The sequence below is a fragment of the Euprymna scolopes genome, chromosome 20 (genome assembly GCF_053919585.1).
Source record: "Euprymna scolopes isolate OS-2025 chromosome 20, ASM5391958v1, whole genome shotgun sequence".
NCBI classification, from domain to species: Eukaryota; Metazoa; Mollusca; class Cephalopoda; order Sepiida; family Sepiolidae; genus Euprymna; species Euprymna scolopes.
Genome location: NC_136501.1, coordinates 90,463,124 through 90,489,136, shown reverse-complemented (window position 1 = coordinate 90,489,136; position 26,013 = coordinate 90,463,124). Strand labels below are relative to the sequence as shown.

Sequence of the window (26,013 nt, the reverse complement as noted above, 5' to 3'; positions counted from 1 at the left end):
ATCAACAAATGATCCACCATCCCATACTTTCATTGTCATTGAAATCTTCCATTTTTTAATCAAATCAATCGATTACCTGCTTTACTTATCCCCTCACCCACCCCAGTGTATCTGGAGGAAGCTTAACATGCCTCCCCGGAGTGATTTAGACCACAATACATTGTAATCTACATTGCACTGTAGAGAATCTACTGTTGATTTTATAAAATTATCTGTAAATAATGGCTTCACTTTAAGTTTAAAATGCAAAAGTCAAGTATCATGGTTCAGTTGTACTCTAAAAAGAAAAATTCATTTCGAACGCGCCCCCGTCTTATTAAAGAACCAACTGCTGATTTTATGAAATTATGTTTACATAATAACTTGACTTAAAGTTAAACATACAAAAGTCAAGTATCATGCTTCAATTGTGCTCTAAAAAGAAACATCTATTTTGAACGTGTCAATGTCTTATAAAAAAAAACTACAGTTAATTTTATAAGCTGGGCCTTTCTGCTTGTGCGGTGATAATACTTTTCAAATGCACTTGTGATGTTAGGTTGTATAAAAGTGATAACTTTGGTCAAAATTGAACTTCCTTCTTTAATGGGATTTTTTTGATTATCGATTTCCGATACTTGCCAGACGCATTCCGATACAAAACTTACGTATGAACACTCCCAGACACATCAAGTACCTTCGTGTGAAATTCCAAATAAATCGGCCCAACCATTTTCGAGTCCATAGAGAACTCTCTCTCTCTCACACACACAGACCAAATTCCTTTTACATAATAGTAGAAAAGTAGAAATACTTAATTCGTTTAAAGAAGACTATATAATGTCCTTTAAATCAAGTTTTCACTGTTTCCATTAGAATTGGTAGGTTTTATACAAATCACATTCAATTAAATTATAAAGTTTGCATGGTTCCTGTAGATATTTCCATTGGTATGAACAGCTCTTTAGAACTTAAGGCACATTTTACATGTGATCGCTGGAAAAATGGTTGCATCATTCTACCGCTCCAGTGGGTATCTCACTGCTGATGCTATCCTCTACCTGTATAAGAGCGAAACACGTTCTCGAATGGAGTAATGTTGCCGCATCTGAGCAGGAGCTATCCTGCCTTGATAGCGTTCAAAACCAGCTTCGAAACCTTTTCTATTCCCTGCAACTTCTTTCCCACAGAAGAAACGTTGCGAGCTTGTCTCTGCTCTATCGTTATTTTTATGGCGTATGTTCGTTTGAGCTCCAATCTATGGTCCTCCCTTGCCGGAGTTCTCTCCCCCAATAAAAGCAAAAAAAAAAAAAACAAAAAAAAACAGGTTCCCCCACTTTCTATCTGTGTCTTAATATAAACGCAAATTCCATGAACACAGCTTCTTTCCTAGAACTACAATATGGTAGCCTTCAAGTCCAATGTAAACAAGTTCTTGTTGAGCTGTCCCTTTAAATAATCAAATTCTACCCAACTTACACCATTAACGATTACTACACTACCACTTTACATTCATTAACCCTTATCCTCGAGTGGCCTTCGGGTCTTGATAAATGGTGACTACGTTGTAAACATATAATCCCCTTGCTGTTATGTAAGTAAAAATTAATATATTTGTTTCAGCTTGATGTGTATTTCCTTTGAGATCTTGAGACTTTATTAAAGTTATTTAGTCTTTAAAATTCTTTTAACAATTTACTTCGTTAGTCGCAGCTGACCATAGCAGTTCTTATTCTTTAAACAAGCCGTAAAATGAATATGGAAACCGGAAATGCTGATGTGGTTATTTATATAATTTATTTATTTTATTTTTTTCATCGTAAATAGAATAAAAGTTGACGATTTAGTAAGAACGTTTTATTTTTGCATATTTTGAAGTGATGCTTGTAGATCAGGACAGATCATGGGCAGCCCACATAGTAAGCAAAGCTTGCAGAGACGAACTGAGACAGTGGACTAAATGTTTATGGAAAGAGTTAACATTTGACGTATCAAATGGTTTGGAAGGAGCAGAAAATATGATAACTGTTACATTTGTTGTGTCAATTTGAAAGATGTAAACATAATCGTTGCTCAAAAATATAATCTTGATGTATAATTTATGATAAACTATATGGAATGTTTAATGCTGGGAGGAGAGTATGAGTTGATACCAACAGAGAAAAGGAAATGGCGAGATTTTATTTCTTTGATCTAAGGAAATAATAATTTTATACTATTCATATTTCAAGAAAATACATTAAGAAGATGGAGTGATTCCATTTCTGGAACACCAACAAAAAAAAAAAAAAAAAAAAGACTGTATTTTTTTTGATTCAGCGTTTTAAAATTATCCCAAATCACTTATTAACTTCCTGACACTAAAATATATGTTGACCAGTGTTATCTGTTTCCTATTTTCTATTCTTATTAATTGACTCTTTGGTACTTATGCAGAATACGGACCGCGTTATCGTCGGCATATTCCGGACAGGTTATGTGAACCATCGGAAGGTGCCAAAACGCTTAGCCAATGAAATTGCAGCAGCTTACAATTGGCAAACATTATCTTTTATTTGTTACATTTTTTACGGCATCTTTTGTCTATTACACTGTTAGGTGAAAGTACAAAATAGTTACAAAACGCCCTTCGTTCTTCTTGTTAAGAATGGCTTTCTAAATTATAACGCTATTATTTCAGCACGGTATGTAAATTACATAAATACATTGGAATTATTATTGCAAAAAAAAACAAAAAACAGGAAGTTTTCGTACAGCACCTTCCGGCAGTTTATGAAACCTGTCCGGAATTCTGCATAAGTACCAATTCTTTTATGTATTTTCTGATGTTTTGGTCGTGTAAGAATGATCATTGTTCCAAGAAAAAAAAAATTGAAAAATAAATTAATAAAAACTAAGCAACAAAAAGGTAAAAAAAAAAAAAAATGTCTGATGCGTTGCTTATTCTTTTCCCCAATCGACAATGTCATAATGACTTCGAAAGCACAACAAAGTTGTAAAGAAGGAACGCGGCCAAAGACATGATCAATATGGAGAAACAATAATAGCCGGTCGGGACAGGAGACTTACCCCTGATAATAACGACACATTCAGTTTGTGAGATTGTGCCGTCGCTTTCTTTTGCCATACATGTGTAGATCCCTGAGTCATCGCTTTGAATGGGTCGAACATGCAAAGTTTGGGTTCCGTCGTCATCACTTGTCATCCGGCGACGTTTGTCTCTTGTGATCTGCAAAAAGAAAGGAACAAGCAAAAATAAAAGCAATCATCAAATTTGGTGTACTTTTAGGTAATCACGCAGAATACGGACCGTATTATGGTCGGCATATTTCGGGCAGATTATGTAAAATGTCGGAAGGTGCTGAAACGTTTAGTAAATAAAATCGCAGCAGCCAACAATTGACAAAAGGTATCTTTTGTTTATTAAATTCCTTTTTATAGTATAGTTTATTTATTGAATGATAAGGTGAAAGTACAGATTGATTTTTTTTAAATTCCCCCTCTCCATGTTAAGAATGACTTTCTAAATAATAACGTTATTATTTCAGCACCGTCTGTAAACTGAGAAATTTTTTGCATTGAAATTATCATACGATAATGATTTTTATTATATTATTTTTTTCTTTAATTTATAACCGTTTTCAGTAAAAAAAATCCCTCCAAAACAAAAAGTTTTTGTTCGGCAACTTAAAAATTATGCAGCGCTTTCGTAAAAAAAAAAAGAATATATATATATATATATATATATATATATATATATATATATATATATATATATATATATATATACACACTAGCAAATGTATCCGTCGTTGACTGGGTTAAAAAACAGCCTATAGAAAATGGACTCTGATTTATGAAAGTATGATAGGTCATGAAAAGGAAGGGTCGTAAAGAGATAGCTTCGAATTTGGGGGTATCAAAACCAAAGCAAAATATGATGAAAGTAAAAATAAAATAGATAAACCCCATAATTTATTATACCATACCTGTTCACACTGAAACACTTAGCACAATATTCTGTGGATCTATATTAAAAAACATTCTTAAACTTTGTGACATATTTCCATTCTATTGAGGTCAGGTGCGAACGAACACCTCATAATTTTATTATACCATATTTCTTCAAACTCAAACATAATTATCAAAGTGTACTTACGCAGATAGATATGAAAAGTCTTTATTAAAGTTTGTGCCTATTTCCATTCTATGGAGGCCAGGCGCGAACGCAGACCCCACAATTTTATTATACCATCCCTATTTAAGTTAAAACATACTTATCAAAGTATTATTATGTACATCTATATCAAAAACACTTGTAAACGTTTTTCATTTCGAACGCGCCCCCGTCTTATTAAAGAACCAACTGCTGATTTTATGAAATTATGTTTACATAATAACTTGACTTAAAGTTAAACATACAAAAGTCAAGTATCATGCTTCAATTGTGCTCTAAAAAGAAACATCTATTTTGAACGTGTCAATGTCTTATAAAAAAAACTACAGTTGATTTTATAAGCTGGGCCTTTCTGCTTGTGCGGTGATAATACTTTTCAAATGCACTTGTGATGTTAGGTTGTATAAAAGTGATAACTTTGGTCAAAATTGAACTTCCTTCTTTAATGGGATTTTTTTGATTATCGATTTCCGATACTTGCCAGACGCATTCCGATACAAAACTTACGTATGAACACTCCCAGACACATCAAGTACCTTCGTGTGAAATTCCAAATAAATCGGCCCAACCATTTTCGAGTCCATAGAGAACTCTCTCTCTCTCTCTCACACAGACCAAATTCCTTTTACATAATAGTAGAAAAGTAGAAATACTTAATTCGTTTAAAGAAGACTATATAATGTCCTTTAAATCAAGGTTTCACTGTTTCCATTAGAATTGGTAGGTTTTATACAAATCACATTCAGTTAAATTATAAAGTTTGCATTGTAAACGTTTTTTTTTTTATTTTCAATTTTTTTTATTTCCATACTTTGTGGACCAGGCGCGTATGCAGACCCCACAATTTTAATGAATCATCATTATGCCAGATCAAACATACCCATTCCTGGTTCTTGATACATCTTCTATCATTATATGTGATCAATTTTCTATAATAGTCAACCATATAGGAGGCTATTCGAGATTAGACACACACACAGACGTTCAGCTTTATATATATATATATATATATATATATATATATATATATATATATATATATATATTGTTATGTGACCGTTACACTTTAACTGTGTCGCTACATATCAAACCTCTCGGGCCCACACGTTGTCTGGTACCGTCGCAAAACAAACAAATAAGAAAGTAAGAAATAAAAATCCGACTCCACATTTTTTTAAACGTGCAAATAAAATCTATTTGTTCTTTGTTTTTCAAACAACGACGCATTTCATTATCTTCCAGAAGTCATTTCGCACCCCCATGTATTTTACAACGCTCTGCCATCGCACTTTTCTTCTCTCTTCGACCACGTGGTGTATTTTTCTCCTTTTCTTATCACGCACACACTTGCTTTTTCTTGTAACGCAAGCTCGCACACACTTGCTAAAATGGCTGCTGCTACTAATATTTTCACTAGTCAGCTATCCTACGGCTGTTGCTGATTTTCTCACACACGCATCACACATGATATGTTACACAGTAATGCAAAGGATTGCATAAAAATTGAAAAAAAGTTGAATGACGACATGTTTCAAAGACATGCCCCCCAAAAATGTACATTTGTTTTCATTTACAATTAAAAAATTGAAAAAAAAAATTGAAAAAAAAATTGAAAAAAAAAAGAGTTCAATGACCACATGCTTCAAAGACACGCCCCCCCCCCCCAAAAAAAAATGCATATTTGTTTGGGTTAACTACTTTTTAGTTGAATATTTATTTTCTAATCTTTTATTTAAATGAAGTTTTGTTGTAAATTCTGTTTTGTACTTAACGTATGAAGATGTGTTACCTTTTCTCCGCTCTTTTTCCATTCGATTTGTGCAATGTAACGGATGACGCAGGACATCTTCAAATAATCACCAATGCTGACTTCGAGCAACCTTGGTAAATCTTTCACAAAGATTGGAGGGAATTGTCTGAACAAAAATTAAAATAAAAAAAATAAAACAAAATTAAATACGAGGAAACTAATCAACATTCTCCAAGTAAATGACATAGAAATTAAAACTTATAAACATTAAATAATTCATACAATAATCAAAATTATAACCAATTAAATAATCATTCAATCATTCAACCCATATAAAAATCGATTAAATAACTCATCTAATAATACATATAAAAATCCAGTACATAAACGAAATGATAATCCATACAATAATTCATTAAATAACCCATGTAATAATCCATGTAATAATCCATTAAATAATCATGTAATAATCCATTAAATAATCCATTTAATAATCCATGTAATAATCCATACAATAATCCATTAAATAATCAATTAAATACCCCATGTAATAATCCATACAATAATCCATTAATGATCCATGTAATAATACATTATGCGAGCTTGTCTCTGTTTTATCGTTATTTTCATGGATTTAAATCAAAATAAGGAAAAATGACTTCAGCTGAACAAATTTTGAGATTAATATTAATATTTAATAATAATATTGTTTTGTTAAGGAACCCATTGAATTGAGTATGGTAGTATTCATAAATCTTTTGTATAAACCTGAAAATAAGCTTGACCCGAGGGTTAATCTTAAAGTTTTCTCCGTGTGAGAAACTTTTAATGGGAAATTAATTAATATGCACAAGTGATTCTACCAAATTGGCCAATCATGGCGAATTCAATTTTGGCAATGTGAAGGTTGATTGGCTGAAGAGAACCTCGGACCTTGAAACCCTATAAGAAGGTAGGCGGGAGCAAATTTCAGCAGCTGACTTGTTGTAAAAGGAGTTGAGTCTGAACGAGTCTCTCCACTCACGCTACACCCCCACCCTTACTGACTGAGAGAGAGAGAGAGAGAGAGAGAGAGAGAGAGAGAGAGAGAGAGAGAAGAAAGAAAGAAAAAATGAGACAATCGTGTGTTGCAAATAATTTTTTCTTTTCTGAGCGAACTGTTCACGCAACTGTAAATCTCTGCATTGTTGAAAAAAAAAAAGGAAAATACATATATCTTTTCATTCAACTTTACTTGATAATAGCAACGATTGTAGTCAGAAGTTTATTTCATAATTAATATTTAGAAAAGTTTATTTCATAATTAATATTTATAAAAGCAAGAACTGGATTTTTATTTTATTCGTTGTCTACGAAATTTGTGACTTAACTACCAAACGAACACAATCTATTTGAGTTTATTTCTTTCAGGATACAGCAAGCAGAAAAGTGCAGCTACCTCAATGCCGGTGCAGACTGTGGCCTTCAGCACTCCTATCTCTCCAGAAACTTTAAGTTGTTTCCTTTGATTTTTCTCCTATTTAAAAATTATTTTTGTATTTTGTTCTATTACCTGCGGACCACTGGTGGAGTGAGGAATAACTGGATTCGCACATCAAACCTTGCCACTGTATAGGCGATCAAGGCCACGCTACTGAACTTTCTTGGGTGTTCCAAAATCAGAACCACTTAGAACTACATTTACTTTCCGCTGAACATTTCAGAGTCTTCCTTGTGTTACATTTAGTTACCATTTCACCAGGATTCAACCCCGTCGACTGTGTTACCTTTGCTGCCGTTTGACCAGCATGTTACCTTTTGGAACACTATAACAATCTTTACCATGTTACACACGTTCTTATTAAACTATCTCCTTAAAAAATCCAATTCCAGTAATTCCACTACTAATGATTACTACACTATTGTCCCAAGGACTAATGTACACACACTAACCTTTATCCTCGAGTGGCCCCCGGGCCTTGATATGTGGTTAACCCTTTGTAAAAAAATATTATTCTTCAAGGCTGCTGATCATTTGACCACCGAAGTTAAGTAACATTAGACCTGATCATTACCAGATGGGTGACCACTTCTGAACATCAGAAGCTCTACATGAGAGGATGGCAATAGCTCCCTGCAAAAAACGATAAAGACAAATGATCTTGCCTTAGCAGGACACGCGTGCGACTGATGACTGCTTGTGCATTTAATAATTTCTAGAAACTTTCTACTTGCCAAAGGGTGTGTGTCACACCAGGTCAGAGAGACTGAGACACAATTTAACAATTTAGTCTTCAGCTGTGAAAACAACATATAGTAATACTGCCCCCAAAAGAGGAGGTAATACTTGGGTTGATCGACCTATAAAAGGAGAAGGTTATGCCTGGGAAGATGATACTACACTATCCTTTCCCCTAAAGGAGAACGTAATATATGGGATGATTCTCCTCCCTTTAAAAAGGAGGAAGTCGTTTCTGGGAGGACGGTTTTATGACAACACAATCGATACTACACTACCCACTCAATTTTAAGACATAGTATACTAATAGAATAAATCTTCTTTTTTTTTTTTTTCATTAACGTAGCCATAAAAATGTTTTTATGGTCCCTTGACTGTTTGGTTAGACATGCCTGCTAGACATTATCCTCGAGTGTCTAGGGTCTCTTTGTACAGAGATTTGTCCGGACAACCTGGCAGGAGGATACTTTTCACTTCAAGTAAACCCTGACTAAATATTCAAAACCACATTGTATTCAAGGCTCAAATAAAATCTCTTCAGTATAGCTAACCCACACTGGCTTTTTACGAGGAATGATGCACCTTCTCCAAGTGATGTTACCTCAAGTAACAGTGTGAAACTGGATACTCAACCAGACTAGATGAATTCTTGTTTTCGAATCCAGTAAGACCAAGAGAAAGACATACTATAACATATTTAAATGGTCAATTGGGGAGAGGAAAATTATGTTCTCAATTTCTTTACTAACTCAGAGTTTGAGATGTAAAGGAGAACTTCAATGTAATATTTTCGATTATTTATGTATCTTATGTAGAGATCAAGTATTAGCCCCAGGAAGGGGGGGGGGCTTGATTTCTAGGAACTTCGACTAAAGTAAAGTGAAAAAAAAATAAACAAAAACAAACAAAAAAAAATACAAGAATGACCAACAACTTCCCATTATCATCACAGTTTTGATGGCTTTGTGCCTAATATTTTTTAAATATAAAAGTAAGACCAAGAGACCAAAAAAGAAAGATATACTACAAAAATATTAAAATGGTCGATTGGGGAGAGGAAAATTATGTTCTCAACTTCTTTACAAAGCCAGTGTTTGAAAGATAAAGAAATTCAAAATATCTACGTATCTCATATAGAAATCAAGTGTTAACTCCAGATGATGAGTCCCTTGATTTTGACAGAAGGAAAATATAAAACAAATATGTAAAAAAAAAAAAAAAAAAGAAACAAAAGCTGGTAGAACAACATTCATGACAAAACTGAACAAACATTTCAAACAAAACTATCTTACAAATGGGAAAGAATATTATTTAATTAATTGCAATTCTTTTTGAGATGAGTAATTTGTATTATTTATCCATTTATTTATTGTGGACCATTATCTTCATCTTCTTAGTTGTTGTTTCTCGACGTTTCGGACCACTATTCTGTCGCAGTTAACCAGAGGAATAGTTGGCCGAAACGTTGTTGTGAACAACAACTAGAAGATGAGGATAGTTGTTCGCAATAAATGAATAAATAGGATAGCATCTCAAAAGAATCCTACTACAGAAGTAGATCAAAAAGAGTCACCAAACATACACCAAGACTATCCATTGCAAAAAACTGGAATAATGTTCCAACCAACAATATGCCAAGTATTTTCTTAGATTTTTACTTATCTAAGTAAGATGTGTTTACTTAGGACTATACAGAAACTTCACTTCACTGTGATCAGTCGACTATAATGGCTGCCCAAGATTAAGCTTGATATCCAATGCTTTTAATAGGATAAGTGGTCTCAGCAATGACAACAACTGCAGGTTTTGCCATGCAGAAGTATAAATTATGAGCCTCTCGACATCCAGTTGTAACGTTCTGCTGGGGGGGGGGTATTATACAATATGCAAATATCTCCAGTAGAGCATCTAAAAAAAGTTGAACATCGAATGCAGTAGCAACTCCTGGGAACATGTTTACCAGAAAAAACAGTTGGAAATAAGTCATACACCATTCACTATGACTATGCAATTCTTGCAGTTACGTACCTGGGAAACAGACTTATTAAACTTGACATAGTGATATGGGGCTAGAACAAGAAAGTAGCAACCTTAGTAGAAGTTAGTGTCCCCCATGATGCTGAGTTAAACAGAGCTGAGAGGGAAAAAGATAACAAAATACGAAGGTCTTATGTATGACATGAAACGAAATAGGAACCTTAGGAAGATCTTCATCATTTCAGTAGTTATAGGAGCAATCGAATTCATGAAAAAGAATTTTAAAAAACTATCTAGCAAATATACTTGGTGAATTAAGTGCAATAAAGACACAATAAATTGCATTTAAAGAGTCAGTTAGAATTCTATCATTGAAGTTGAAATGTATGAATGTCTGATATCTGGCAGAATGCTCCATCCCCATCTATAAGAAAATTGCAAAAAAAAAAAAAAAGATGTAAAGCTGTTCTGCTCAGGGAAGTAATTTTACCCCTCTTGAGACGTGTATTTTTCTAGTTTCTATAAAACAAGAAAGCCTAGCAGTCTGTTTTTGAGATCCAAGATTAAAGTAACATTTACGTTTTTTAATTATGGCAGACTTTTAAATATCCACATTCCTCGGCTGTCAGTCAAAAAATATATGTCTGATGATTTGGCAAATATCAACCATTGAAACTGTAAACATTTTTTTTTTCAAGGCTTTTCAATAAATAGAAATCATATTACATTCCTCAAGGATTAATCGGCACGCACGCGCACACACATGCACGCACACACGCACACACACACGCACACACACAGGTGCACGAACACACACACACACACACACACACACACGCACACACACACTACTAGCAGGCCACCCGGCGTTGCCCGGTCGTAAAATACGCATAAATAATATATTTTAATTCATACAGAAACTGAGACATTAGGATGCGAGTAATACTCGCATCCTAATGTCTCAGTTCTTTTTTCTAAACAGTTCATTTCTTGTAAACAAACAACAAAAAAACATTAATAAATACTTGAGCTGAGATCGAAACCAAAACCTAAAGACAGTGAGTCAAGTACAATAACCATTAGGCCAGCTTGACACGATTAAAAGTGTTTTCAAACCTACTTATTCTTAACATAAGGAATTTGTCACATGAACGATTCACACATATGCATTCGTGAAACAGTTAACAAGCAGATAAAAATCCGATGACATCCCCCCCCATATGTTCCAATTTTTAACCCCCCCCCCATATGTTCCAATTTTTCAATTTTGACCCCTTAGCAACCTTTTTTTTCCAGATGAAAACCAATTAAAAAAATTTTCCAATACTCTGTATACCAAATTTCATGTCTGTAGATCAAACATTCGTTGAGCATATAGGTTGAGAAGTGTCCTCTCACGCACACATGTTCTCACTTTTATAGATGTATATAAATAGATAGATTTTCACAATTAAAAATGATTGCTCATAATTCATTTAAACAAAAATAATAAAAGGATAATTTTCTCGGTCATTTTTTAAATATACATGGACTCATGTGATCTCTGGTTTGATAATAATATCAAAGTTTCTTTTGTTTCGTGAAAATAATAATAAAATATTAATAGTTCACATTGACTCGTTTTTTTTTATGAAGATGAGAATGTCTTCGATGTAGACAATGGCCAATTCAAACTAAAATAACTTTCAGTAAAAATTGTATTCATTCTCATTCCACGCTGTGGAAGGGCCGGGAAAGTGGGATTGAAGATTCAGCGCCCCCTCCCCTTCTCCGTCCCCAGAGGAAGAGCACTCTGGTTTGCCTGAGTAGTCCTGTCGGCATTCCCCCCTATGGAAGGCCTCAGGCATTTCGCAATAAACTAACCTATTCTCAATGAGTGAGAAGGCAAAAGTCTGGGAGAATGGACTTCCTAGAATTACACAGGACTAGCAATATACAGCAGCCAACAGGGAATGTTCGACTAAGCTCCAATCTATGGCCCCCTCCTTGCCAATCTTTCACAAAAAAACACTCGTCTCGCCAAAATCACTATCAATAAATTCCTCCACTCTCTATCGGTGCCTAAACCTAAATGTGGATTCCATCAACAAAGCTTCTTTCCTAGAATTGCCCGTATCTGCGGAACTCTGTTCTGCTGGTCTGCTTTCCAGCTGATTACAGTATTGTTGTCTTCAAGTCCAACGTAAACAAGTTCTTATTGAACCGTCCTCATAAATAATCTGATTATACCAAATTACCACCACAAACGGTTACTACACTACTGTCCCAATGACTACAATACACTCATTAACCCTTATCCTCGAGTGGTATCCGGGCCCTGATATGTGGTAACCCCTTTGTAGCAAAAAAAAAAAAAAAAGAAAGATTATTTCAAGAATTGGCCTAAACGCTGTTGCCATTGGTACCAAGCAGAAAAATCATCCTTTACTTCTTAAGGTATCAAAGCTTGTTATTGCAGACATCGGTGTCCATTCCGCTCATCAAAGTGTAGTATCTGTTCCGGCAGATACTGCAAGCTATGACTAGCTATGACTAGCAAAGACCAGATGTGGGGGCAACCCCACATGCCTGACCATTAACCAGCTCCCATTTCCCACCTCTCGGGAGCATGGTCCCCTTTTTCCCTTCCCCCTCCCTTCACTCCTCACATTAAAAATCGGCCTTGTGCCTAATTTGCTCGGTGGGGGAGCAAATAAATACCATCGGTGTCCATTCCGCCCTCTGCATTCGGGCTTTCTGATAAGATCTATGGTCGTGTTTTCAGTGACTCTGTTGAGATTGTCAGTGAACTTTGCTCGTTGTCTTCCTCTGCTGTTTTTTTTTTCATTAATTTTTCCTAAACTCAAACTTTTTTCCACGCCGTCCGCCCGCATTAAATGACCCAAGAACTTAAGTTTCTGGCGTGGACGGCATTGAGTAGTGATCTGCAGTACTCTGCCTTACGCATGACTTCTTCGCTTGTCTTTCTTTCTGTCCGCGAGATTCGAATGGACTTTCGGTCGCCTTCGTTACCGTCCAACATTTGCAACCGTAAAGGATAAACTGACCATATGTACGTCTGTACTAATTAACTCATTATTTACAAAGATTTTGTTGTTTTTTTTTTCACTAACAACTTACTTCTTATTGAGGCCAAAAGCCACTCGAGGATAAAGGTTAACGAGATGGGATTGATTGTCAGCTAAAATGATGAAGAATATTATTGATGAAGATATGATGAAGATATGATTGAAAATGATGAATGAAATGTACAAACAATTATTTTCTTTTTACTAATGAGTAGGGCTATGACAACAGCATATTCTGTTCATTGTTTTGACACTCGAGTATATATCCGACACAGTTAATCAACTGAGAACCACATCGCTCTATATAAAAGCATATAAGATATCAACGGATACACACTCGAGAGTAAAAAACAAAAAATGAAAATAATATGCTGTTGTCCTAGTCCTACTAATAAGTCACTGCTTATCAAGGCCAATCACGGCACGATCACGTTGACATGCCAGTTCTTCAAAGACCATCAAAGTTAAGCAATGTTGAACTTGGCAGTACCAGATGGGTGACCATTTGGGAAGGCATGGCGCTGTATGTACCGCGAGGTAAAATACCAGGTTAGAAAACTGGTGCGGTCTATTCTTCTCTTGAGGGTAGATGGACCTCTTTTAAGCGGTGGTAGGCAACCCAGCTAATGATGGCGTTATAATAAAAAATACTCTTGATAGCCCTAGTGAAGCATCAAGTATTCAGCTATGGACAAGATTTGAATTACACTACAAACTCATGTAGTGAGTTCAATCTCGGCTGCAGCCGCATTTTACAGGGTTTTTTTATCAAGGCCAAAAGTCATTTGAGTTGATGAGATGGATGGATGAACGGACCATCAATATGATAATGACGAATATTATAAGAGGATTTAAAAAAATTATTTTTCGTTTTACTCTTGTTTATCCCGAACCCTTTTGGTGTCCAAATAAAAGATGGCGATTGTTGTTGCTCTGTTTGTCATGCATTGCCTTCACCTCTCGATGGATCTGCGGCAGAGCAATTCTCGACATCTTATAGCAAGTTGGTCGATTTCAGGTTGCCGGTAATCGTCTTGCATGCCTTGTTGAGTTCAACGTCGACCTTAGCAGCATGATTAGAACGAGGGCATACTGTGGTCGAGTTGCACAGCATTAAAGCTGATCGGCATAACGTCTGTGCTTCCAAATTCCAAAGTTTAAACCACTTGCCTTTGGAATTCTTTCACTGCTCCCTGTTTTCCCAACAGTACCAACATGCAGAAATTTTAATATACTGTGAACAAATATTTTGCTGCGCAACTCCCCACTTAGGATGTCCCCAATAAATCTGGCCCCTTAATTTTTGTTAATTTTCAGTTATGTTACAGGTAGTTTAGCGTCACAAGTAGTGACGCTAATAAAAAATATTGAAAAAATAATAAAAATTAAATTTTTTCGGATTTTATTACAGCCTTTGGGTCTAATAACGAGTTTTATATAAAAATAAATAATTTTTATAAATTTTTGTCTGTCAAATAATTTACGCCGCTGAAATACCCATTAGCCATTAACTTTCTATTTTATCGTTTTTCAAAATTTTTGGATGTGTTCATTACTGCTTATTTCACATTCTTGTTGAACGATGCCATAAACTGATTTGAGTGTAGATCTGAAGTGTTGAAATGTAAACCGCTGGAAAATGGCCAAGTCTTTTGCAGAAGAGGAAAAGTTAAATTATTTGCTCTGATCGGTATTTACGGGTAGGAAGGGAAGATTTTGAGAATCAGATTCGTAAAAAAATATAAGGACTCGCATACACAAATTTGGCAAAGCTGCAAGTTAACACCCTACGAAAATTAAATATTTTTTTTAACTAAAACTTTCATCTCTTGTAGTTTTATTTGTTTATTTGATATCTGGATTAGTTGTTCATCAAATTTTTTTTTTATATACACAACTTTTTTTTTCTTTTTTTTTTTTCAAAACTGCCAGTTTTGAAAAATAAGCAAAATACCTTTGAAAAATGCAATGCTTCTTGTGATAAAGTCGACAGACCGATTTAAAAATATATAAATATGTCGTTTTAAGCGAAAATAATATTACGTATTTAATTGTCATGTCGAAAATAGTAATATATCCAAAAATTACGAAAATTCATCGAGTAACACAACTGCTAATATGTTTTTAGTAAAATAAAAAATCTCTATCGCTATAGGCTACAAATGTCGGAAGCCATTACGATTTAATCTAAAGTTTGCGTTCTGAGTTATGTCCCCTGGGCGTTAACTCTTCACTGTCTACTTTATTACGTCTAAGAAAAATAAAATTTTCCGTAAAAATTACTTTTAACTATAAATAATTTCCTAATGAAAATAGTTTTCGAAGACAATTAGTGAAAATTAAGTTTTGCTAAATTGGCCAAAGATTTTCAGTTTTCAATTACGAGTTGAACTCACCGTTTTTTTTTTTTTTTTTTTTTGCACAACTTAAGTTTCACTAATTGTCTTCGAAAACTATTCTCATTAATAATTAATTTTCTACTTTATCGTTTTTCGTAATTTTTGGATATGTTCACTACTGTGACATAACAATTCAGTAGATACCATTGGTTTCACTTGAAATTTAATATTTCAATTTTCAAATTTCGCTACAATAACGCACCTTTTCGTCCTGGTATTATTGAAACGTCGTCCGTTCTATATTATTCAAACGATTTAGAAACAGATTCTTATATTAAATATAAATATATTTTATTTCAAAGAAAAGAAAATGCTGTTGTGAAATAAGAAAATATTAATATTATTTCTTACTCATTAGGAGTCATTCTCAGGGATTATTTATAAACTCACTAGGAGTTTTGACACAAGTCATTATCACTGCTTGTTCACTGATAATAATCGACGGTGTTCCCTAGAGTCTGGCCGACAACAAGTATTCTTACTTTTCCAGCACTCTCCATCTCTTTCGATAATCTTTGCAAAGTAGTTTGCATTATCGCAAGAGCCGTTTACCATCGACTTTTCACTATCAATGACCATTGGTCTTCTCTGGAGTTTGAGTGACAATAAGCCTCCCCAAGGTTTCAGTATTCTACACTCTTTTAGTGGAGAACTGGCCGGTGCTCTTATTTCCCGGTCTTTCCATCCTCCTTGACACTTCACGGCCATTTATTATTCGTTGAGAAGTATTTATATTTTCTTTTTTAGTAAACAATCACAATGATGATAAAAATAATAATTTGTTAAGCATGAAGATTTATTATGGAAAGTTTACTTAAAAACCTAAGCAAATATATTTTTTGATTTTATAACAAGTTATTTATGTTTATTTCAACAATGTTTTTGATTGATTTATGTTATTTTTGAGAATTATTTTGAGACTACTGTGGAAAAGGAAAATTTTGTGGCTTTTCAGATGTAATAAATATTAAAAAATAAGAATTAGGTATAATTAATAAGTTTTTTAATGACCATAGAATTAGTTGAGTTTAATAAAATGTTATATTTTAGTTATATCTTATTGAATTCTCAAATTGATTAAAACTATATTTATATAATATTCTAGAAAAATTCCAGGACCGGTAAAATTAATTCCCTGAACAGAAAAGTTTTGCACCACTCCGATTCCCCTTACTTCTATCAAAATCAAGATATAATGCAACTAAACGATATGCCTAGAATCCTTATTGTAATTTTGATCCAAATCCGTTACATGATTTTGATTCTAGAAAATATCTAAAACTTATGGCTTACGCTTAAGGAGTATTAAGAAGAAATTATCAATTTCATTAATCGAGTTTTGTCACTTGATTAAATCTGGAATCTTGGACATCATTTTTTACATTACACTTTTTCGAACATTACACTTGATCAAAGTTTTCAATTTTTATGCTAACTAGCAATTCTATAGCAATTCTATACTTTTATTTTGCTAATTATTTTCCTCTGAAGAAAAAAAAACGACTAATTTATATATATATATATATATATATATATATATATATATATATATATATATATATATATATATATATATATATATAAAATCAAGAAGTAAAAACTAAGTTTACAAATCCAAAGCTTCTGTAAACTTAAAACGAATATAAATATTAATATTTATATAGTAATCCCAACCAAATCAAAAAGTTCAATACAACTAAACTAGGAAATCGAAGAACACAATCAAGGATTGTAATTTATATTTTACATGAATTTATTGTTTAACAGGATACTCCAAATAAGAATTCCATTATTATTATTAAATATTTCTTATTTGAGTTTTCTGTCGAACAATAAATTCATGTAAAGTATAAATTTTCAGCCTTAAATTGTGCTCTTATATATATATATATATATATATATATATATATATATATATATATATATATATATATATATATAAGTAGAAAACGTCAAGATATTGTAGAATTGAATTTACAATATTTTATTCAAAACAAGGAATACGTAATAAAGGTCAAAGGTTTCATATTCCATGGAGTTTCAAAGATAGGCTCTTCTCCTCAAAGGAAAATACGTTAGCAAAAGGTAAGTATAGATAAATATATATTTTTGCTGGTGAGCTCAATTTTTGAAAATGGTCCAGAAAAAAAATATATACATATATACATGAAAAAAAAAAGGCACCAATAGTAAGATTTTGTTAAACATGTACTAACCTGTCTTTGAGCATCTCCTCAATTCCTGGTGATTTGAAACGAGGTGGTCGAGATCCTCCATCTTGTGACATAGGGGACATGCTCTTTACCTTTCGATAATCAGACCGATCTGAGGTATCATCGTCCATACTCTCTGTGGCAGTTGCGGAAAACTCACTTGTATCTATACTGAGTCTATCACTTTCCTTGTTGATAATTGCCGTTTGTGTTGTCATGTCGCTGTCCTCTGAGTCCTCTTCCGAGTCAGCATAATCTGAATCACATTCCCCTTGATCATCGGAGGGAACATATTCGTCTCCTTCATAACCACCTTTCGTTGTTTCGTATTCTTCTTCTCTTTCTTGTTGGGCAGAACCAGAATCGCCAAGATGCTGGCCTAAGCTCTCTCTTGTGTCCCGTTGAAAAACACCTTCATCATCAGTTGTCTCACTATAAAAGATGCCTGCATCTTTTGACGTCTGTTTATGGAGGTCCTCGTCTGGTTTCTGCCGTTTTAAGGAATCGTCAAATTCACACGTCTGACTTTGAAGAATGCTCACTTCATCCGAGGATTGTCGCTGAAGTAATTCTGATTCATCAGAGGTTTGCCTTAGCAAGAAAGTTTCATCATCCGACAACTGCCTTTCTAAGGAACTGGTTCGATTCGACTCAGTCTCTAAGCCACGATGAGAATCGCCCGAGAGACTGGCCTGTTCGGATACGTAGGACAACGAATCCTCAGAGAAGATCGGTTTCCTTGTCCATACTCCATCATCTTCTGCTGGTAAATCATCCGAGGTAAAATTCCTTCCAACCCTGTAGCTAATGGTTGCTGTGCCAACCTGTTCAGATGAAGTGGAACTCCTGGACTCTGGTGTTTGGTTCGTGAAGGAACTCTGGTGGGAGGAATGCTGTTTTTGGCTTATTTCAGACTGCTGCTGCTGCAGCTCATTAGTGAAATTCTTTTCTGTGCTAATTTCTGCTGCGCCTTGATAAGCACTGGCTCTTATTACATCACTGTTACTATCATATCCAGAAATCTGTTGGCTTTCCTTGGAGTCAACAATTTCCGTTTTTTTAGTAGCAGCAGCCTCAGTATCCGTTTGTTTACTGTCGGCATCCTTCCATTTGTAATTATCATCCATTATATTGGCAACTTCTTCATCTAACTCGTTTGGCATCTTAAGCTCAGACTCTTTCTCCATAAAATCTTTGTACATGTGTTCATTGCCTGCACTTTCAGCATCTTTTGTTTCTAAACTTGCTTCTTCATCATCTTGCTTCTGTGACGTTTCATGTGTCTTTGCATCAAGGTGCCCACCCTCAAAGGCATCCTGATCAAAACTGTTTGGTTCGAAATTAAACTTTTTATCGAAAGTTAATCTCTCATCTGCTTCATCTTCTCTGTCGCTGGATGTTGCTATTTCTTGTCCGAATCCTTCTTCTAAAGGCTCCTCAACAATGCCTTGTTGCCCATCTTCACTCATACGAAATGGAGACAGTAATTCTTCAATGACTGGCGTCTCGCAGGAACCATTGGTCTGCATGAACAATTGTTCATCGTCTGGAATCTCATTAAGACAAAGTTTCCGGTCAGCCGGCGACGGAGGCAATTCTACAATATAATCCTTCTTTTGCTGATCCATCTCTCTTTCCTCATCATCAGAATCCACATCAACGATAATCACAGTTTGATTTTCATTGGTTATTTCTTCAACGTTTTCCTCATCCTCATCTTTAAAGCATGTGTCTTCTTCTGACGTCTCTTTATTTTCGCCTTTAAATTGTTGTTTGAACTCATCTTCAATGATCCGTTTTGCAATCGACTGAGCAAAATTCTCCAGCTCAGGATCAATGTGTCCAACGTCGTCATTATCTTTCTCCTCGTCAAGCAAACACTTTGCTTTTTCCTCATCAAACTCTGAAGAAAACTTCTGTGCATCGATTGAGCTCAGATCTGTTTCGCTCTCGCTTCCTGATATCTTTTCTGATATCTTTGATTCAGGAGTATCAAATATTTCAGCTGGGATATCTTTTTGTTCAACACCTTTCTCGGTGATTCCTATATCACTTTTTTCAGTAACGGTATCATTACTTACAATGATTGGCTGGTCATCAATTTGGGATGATGCCCCTAAGTTAGTGGATGCACTGCTCTCTTCAGACGTAACTGTTTCTTGTTTCTTTTCTGAGATGGATCTTATTGTCTCTTCTTCAGTGGCACTTTTTTCGGTTTGAGATTTAGATGCTTCTACATCTGCAAGCAATGATACCTCCTTAGCTTCATCGCTTCCAGACTTTTCAGCAACGTCATCTTTAATTATTGACATCTGAATGTTTCTTTTCTCTATCGTTATCACTTCTCCCATCTCTACATCTTTGGTCTTATTGTCCAGCTTTTGTTCTGGCATAATCTGATCTTTTTCGATGACCAGTTCAGCATCTGCTAGCTTTCCAATACTCAACGTTTCTGAAGACTCTCGTCTGACATTTTCTACAGAATCCTGTGGAGGCATAGAAAATGTAGGGAATTCTTCAATAATTACTTCCTTCTCTGAACTCCTAACGATCTCATACTCATTATCTTCATTTTTGATTATCCTTTCTGATATTGGAATTGTTGGTTGTTTGGGTAGATCAACAAAACTTGGATCATCTGTCGATTTTAATTCTTGAATGACAGTTTTGATCTGTTCTTCATCCTTTAAATCAACAGATGTTTTACCTAAATCGTCAACTTCCCCCTCCTCGACTTTGTCAGCATCTCTTTTTTCCACAGTATCAAATTTGCGATTTTCTGCCAGAGAAGTAGATTCAAGTTTTTTCTCATCTAACTCGATTCCGTCTTCATTTATTAATCCATCTGCCTTATCGTCTAACTTTGGAGATGTGCGATTCTTATCCTCTATCTTTTCAGTTTCTCCAGCTATTTTATTATCTACGTTTTCAAAGACTGTTTTGTCCTCATCTTTTGTAAGAATTTCCATTATTTCGTGATCAACTTCTTCATCTTTCTTCTCGGCCAATTCTGTGAGTTCTGATTTTTTATCTAGTCTTTCAAAGGATTTCTCTATCCTCTCTTCGAATTCTGCAGATACTTCCATGGATTTTTCGTCAAGTTTTTGGAAGGATTCTGCTTTCTTATCCTCTAGTTTGTTAGATATTTCTACTGTTTTTGTATCTAAGTTTTCACAAAGTTCTTCTCTCTTTGCTTCAACTATTGGAGAACTTTCTAAAGTTTTTTTATCTAATTTTTCTAAGCTTGACTCTTTAGGTGATTCTTCTTGTGTAGGTATTTCTACAAGTTTCGTATCAAGTTTTTCAAAAACTTCTTCTTTCTTTGTGTCAACTATGGAAGGTTTTTCTAATATTTTTTCATCCAGTTTTTCAAAAGATTCTTCTTTCTTGGTTTCAACTACTGGAGGTCGTTGTAGTGTTTTTTCATCCAGTTTTTCAAAAGATTCCTCTTTTTTGGCTTCAACTACTGGAGGCTTTTGAAGAGATTTTTCATCCAGTCTTTCAAACGTTTCCTCTTTTTTGGTTTCAACTACTGGAGGTCGTTGTAGTGTTTTTTCATCCAGTTTTTCAAAAGATTCCTCTTTCTTGGCTTCAACGACTGGAGGCTTTTGAAGAGATTTTTCATCCAGTTTTTCAAAGGTTTCTTCTTTCTTGGTTTCAACTACTGGAGGTCGTTGTAGTGTTTTTTTATCCAGTTTTTCAAAAGATTCCTCTTTCTTGGCTTCAACGACTGGAGGCTTTTGAAGAGATTTTTCATCCAGTTTTTCAAAGGTTTCTTCTTTCTTGGTTTCAACTACTGGAGGTCGTTGTAGTGTTTTTTTATCCAGTTTTTCAAAAGATTCCTCTTTCTTGGCTTCAACTACTGGAGGCTTTTGAAGAGATTTTTCATCCAGTTTTTCAAAGGTTTCCTCTTTCTTGGTTTCAACTACTGGAGGTCGTTGTAGTGTTTTTTTATCCAGTTTTTCAAAAGATTCCTCTTTCTTGGCTTCAACTACTGGAGGCTTTTGAAGAGATTTTTCATCCAGTTTTTCAAAGGTTTCCTCTTTTTTGGTTTCAACTACTGGAGGTCGTTGTATCGATTTTTGATCCAGTTTTTCAAAGGATTCCTCTTTCTTAGCTTCAACTACTGGAGGTCGTTGTATCGATTTTTGATCCAATTTTTCAAAGGATTCCTCTTTCTTGGTTTCAACTACTGGAGGTCGTTGTATCGATTTTTGATCCAGTTTTTCAAAGGATTCCTCTTTCTTAGCTTCAACTACTGGAGGTCGTTGTATTGATTTTTGATCCAGTTTTTCAAAAGGCTCCTCTTTCTTTTCTTCTTTTGCAGTGTCCTGTACTGCTCTATACACTAATGCTTCATGTACTGCTTCCTTCTTTTCTTCTGATGACTTTTCTAAGTGTATATCTGTTCTTTTGAGATCAGCATAGTTTTGACCTTTCTCCTTTGCAACTGCGTCAATTTCATCTTTCACTAGATCGTCTGCTTGCTCTATTCGGATCTCAATATCAGCTTTCATGTTTTTTATTTCTGACAAGAGATGTGATGTCTTCTCCTGGTCATCCACCGAGGGGCTGGCTGCTTTTGACCCTCTATTTTCTTCGTATCGGCTCGGGGTTGTGTAATAATCTCTGTCATGGCTGGAGAACCGTTGTCGAGGTTGAGGACTTAAGTAGCGCTCAGACGAGTATCTGTCCCTTGAATAACGATCTCTTGAACGTCTTTCCGTCGAATATCTACTATTTGAGTATTTATCGGTTGAGTATTTATCGGTTGAGTATTTATCTGCTGAGTATTTATCTGCTGAGTATTTATCTGCTGAGTATCTTTCAGAGGAGTAACGATTTGTTGAGTATTTATCAGTTGAGTATTTATCAGTTGAGTATTTATCAGTTGAGTATTTATCAGTTGAGTATTTTTTATCAGTTGCATATCTATCAGAGGAGTACCTATCTACCGAGTTTCTATCAGTCGAGTACCTGTCTCTTGAATAGCGATCTGCTGAGTATCTATCTGTTGAATACCGATCAGCCGAGTACCTATCAGCTGAGTATCTATCAGCTGAATACCTATCAGTTGAATATCTCTCAGATGAGTACCTATTGGTTGAATATCTATCCTGCGATGATCTATCAGGAGGCACATCATACCGAGAATATCTTTCAGTTGCCCGGCTGTAGTTAGTTGGTCGGTCATACCGGGAATACCTTTCAGCAGGTTTGTCATAGGCAGAAGAGTATTTATCACTTGGTCTGCTGTAGTCACCATATTTATCATAGGATGCTCCTGAGTATCTTCCGTGTGAAGAGTAGACATCAGAGTCTCGACTGGATGACCGATATCTTCTGTCTCTCTCGGGCGATGGGTCGTAAGATCTTCGGTGTGGGCTATATGATTTTTCTCTGGATCTTACTACATAACTGCTTCCAAATTTTTTGGTTTCCCATCTTTTTAGGAGATCGTCCGCATAGGATGTGTCCCAATCATCGGTTGGTGTTTTCCCTGGAAATTATTGAAAAACAGTATATTACTTATATTTCTGAATTTTTGAGACGAGGATTGATAATTTATATTATTTAGATTTTTCTGGCGACTGTTCTCATATTCAGTGTCGCTTCCACAACATTTCACTCGATATGATCTCCGACCTTTTTCAGGTGTATCTTGTCGACATCAGGAATCTTTCTGTTGGATATGCAAATCTGCTCCAAAATTTCAAAATGGAACAAGAGCATGCTTCCCCCGTGGATTAAATTAAGAGTTCCATTCAAAATTCAACAGAAAGATTCCTGACTTTGACACAATATACCTAAAAAAAGGCCGGAGATTTCATTGATTGAAACGTGAAAATAACACTCAAGATGAAAACAATGTCCAAAGAATCTAAATAATATCAACATATAACTTATTATATAAACTAAATTTAAATAATAAGATTTTAAAAATCCAAAATGGATTAAATCCACCAGAATGCATTTCAGTTTCTTCACAAACAGGTTCCTATTAGTTGCCTACCCACGAGGGAAAGTTAGACACAAGGTCTTTGCTTATGTGGATTATATTCAGTTCCCTCAAAGAGGCACTTTTGATGGGACAAAAATAATTTTAAAATTTCCCAGATAAGAAGGATTTCTCGTCATATAACTGAGGACAGAACAGATACTATACTTTGATCCTAGTCTGAAGGTCAAGGACTTTTCAGACATTTTTGATATTTTGCTATTATAATAGTAAATAAAAAAAAATTATTTTCTGACCTTTCTAAAATTGAAAGAAATTTGGAAGCATTTCATCTGTCAAATAGAAAATCATTAAGGCTTTCTTTAAAATTCTTATCAAATCCTCATGGATTAAAAGATTAAAAGTTTTGGAACTTATTTACGTCCGATAACTTTATAGAGACTAAAAGAACATGACTTTGACAAAATTAGGTTTATAACAATTTGGTTCTGTTAATAATTTAATAACCAAATGATATTGTAATAATTAAATTTAACTTTTAAAATCCTATTCATAAGAAATTAGTAATAAAAGTGGTGTTTCCCCCACTCCAGCGTTAGGAAGGAAAGAGAAAAAAGTATAACAAAAAAAAAAATGAGGAAATAAGTTTATCAGAAAAAAAAGGTATTGGAATAGGGTTGGTGGAAAAACAATGGATAGAAAGTTGCTCATCAAGATAGACAAAAGGAAGCTGAGGTGGGATTGTTGGTCACGGTATGGCGATGATTGGGACTCCCTAATTTAGTTTTATAACAATTTAGTTCAATTAATAATTTAATAACCAAACAATATTATAATAATTAAATTTAAACTAAAGCAGGAAAGCTCGTCCACTCAGATGGCCTTGAACTTCCAATAACAGATCTGGTAAAGAATGTTGACAACGAGAGAGACTACAAATATTTGGGGATACTAGAAGCCGATAAGATTATACACATGGAAATGAAAAACCAGGTCACCACCGAGTACAACAGTTATTGTTAAATCGATTCTCCACAGTCAGAATGCGATATATGCCATCAATGCCAAAGCAAACGCTATCATTTGATATACTTGACTGGAATGTAGAATAATTACATTATTTGGACACAAAAACAAGCAAAATGCTTACAATTATTTTGCTAAAAAGCAAGTGTAGATCGATTGTATCTATCTGGAAAAGAAGGTGGTCGACGTTTTGTATTTATTTGCTTCCCCACGAAAGCAAATTAGACACAAGGTCGTTTTTTTTAATGTGTGTGTGTGGGAGGGGGGGGGACCAGCTCCCCCCCCCAAAGGAGGAACTCTGGCAGTGTCCAAATAAATAGTAATTGTCTGATATGAAGGTTTTCCCTACATTGACCAAGGACGAATTACTTAAGTGAAGCATTAGAGCAGATAATACACTTTTTTGATCACGACCCGAAGGCCAAGAAATGCTTTGGTATTTATTTGCTTCCCCACAAAGGAAAATTAGACACAAGGTCGTTTTTTAATGTGGGGGGGGGGAAACCAGCTCCCCCAAAAAGGGGTAACTTTGGCAGTGTCCAAATAAATAGCAATTGTCTGATATGAAGGTTTTCCGCCACATTGATCAAACCTAATTGACTTCAAAACGTCCCGGCTCGGAAAGGTGGTCGAGGTTTACTTAGTATTTAAGATATGGTAAATATTGTAGAAGGAAGTCTAACTTAGTATTTAAGATATGATAAATATTGTAGAAGGAAGTCTAACTAAAAATATTTAAGATATGATAAATATTGTAGAAGGAAGTCTAACTAAAAATATTTCTAAAGTAATGAAACTTCTTCATTAAATGAAATGGGAAAAAATGCTGAGACCTTGGGTGGAAAAAGAGTTAGATGTTTCAAGACAGGCGGGGAAATTTATTTGGAAAAAAATTACACAATGTATTCTTTAAGAATACTGCATTTAAAGATAATGAGAGTTGAAATTGGTTGATCAGGGGTGATTTTAAAAGATCTACTGAGAGTACTTTAATGGCAGCCCGGGAATAAGTCACTCACACTAGACCCATCAAACACTACATCAACAAAACTGCACAATCACTGATGCGAAGGTCGTGTAGCGTTAGCACAAACTATATCAGAATTCCCTATAGTAGCTCAACATCGATATAAAAAATGCAGGTCCTACATTGAAATATATGCAAACTCTATAAATTAGAGCACAATGAGAAGTGGTTTGAGCATAAACCAGAAGTGATACAGGAAAATGACAATGTCAAACATTTT

At 34.7% G+C, this 26,013-nt stretch overlaps 1 protein-coding gene across 1 annotated transcript in view; it reads right to left on the bottom strand.

Annotated features, from left to right (window-relative positions):
- Positions 1-26,013, bottom strand: part of LOC145241627 (uncharacterized) — a 377,797-nt gene that overhangs the window by 11,796 nt on the left and 339,988 nt on the right. Inside the window, exons 33-35 of the mRNA XM_080104710.1 lie at positions 17,785-23,281; positions 5,946-6,072; positions 3,049-3,208 (exon numbers count right to left, since the gene is read on the bottom strand). Of these exons, the coding sequence (XP_079960836.1) occupies positions 3,049-3,208; positions 5,946-6,072; positions 17,785-23,281 (5,784 nt within the window). The remainder of the gene's footprint in view (positions 1-3,048; positions 3,209-5,945; positions 6,073-17,784; positions 23,282-26,013) is intronic.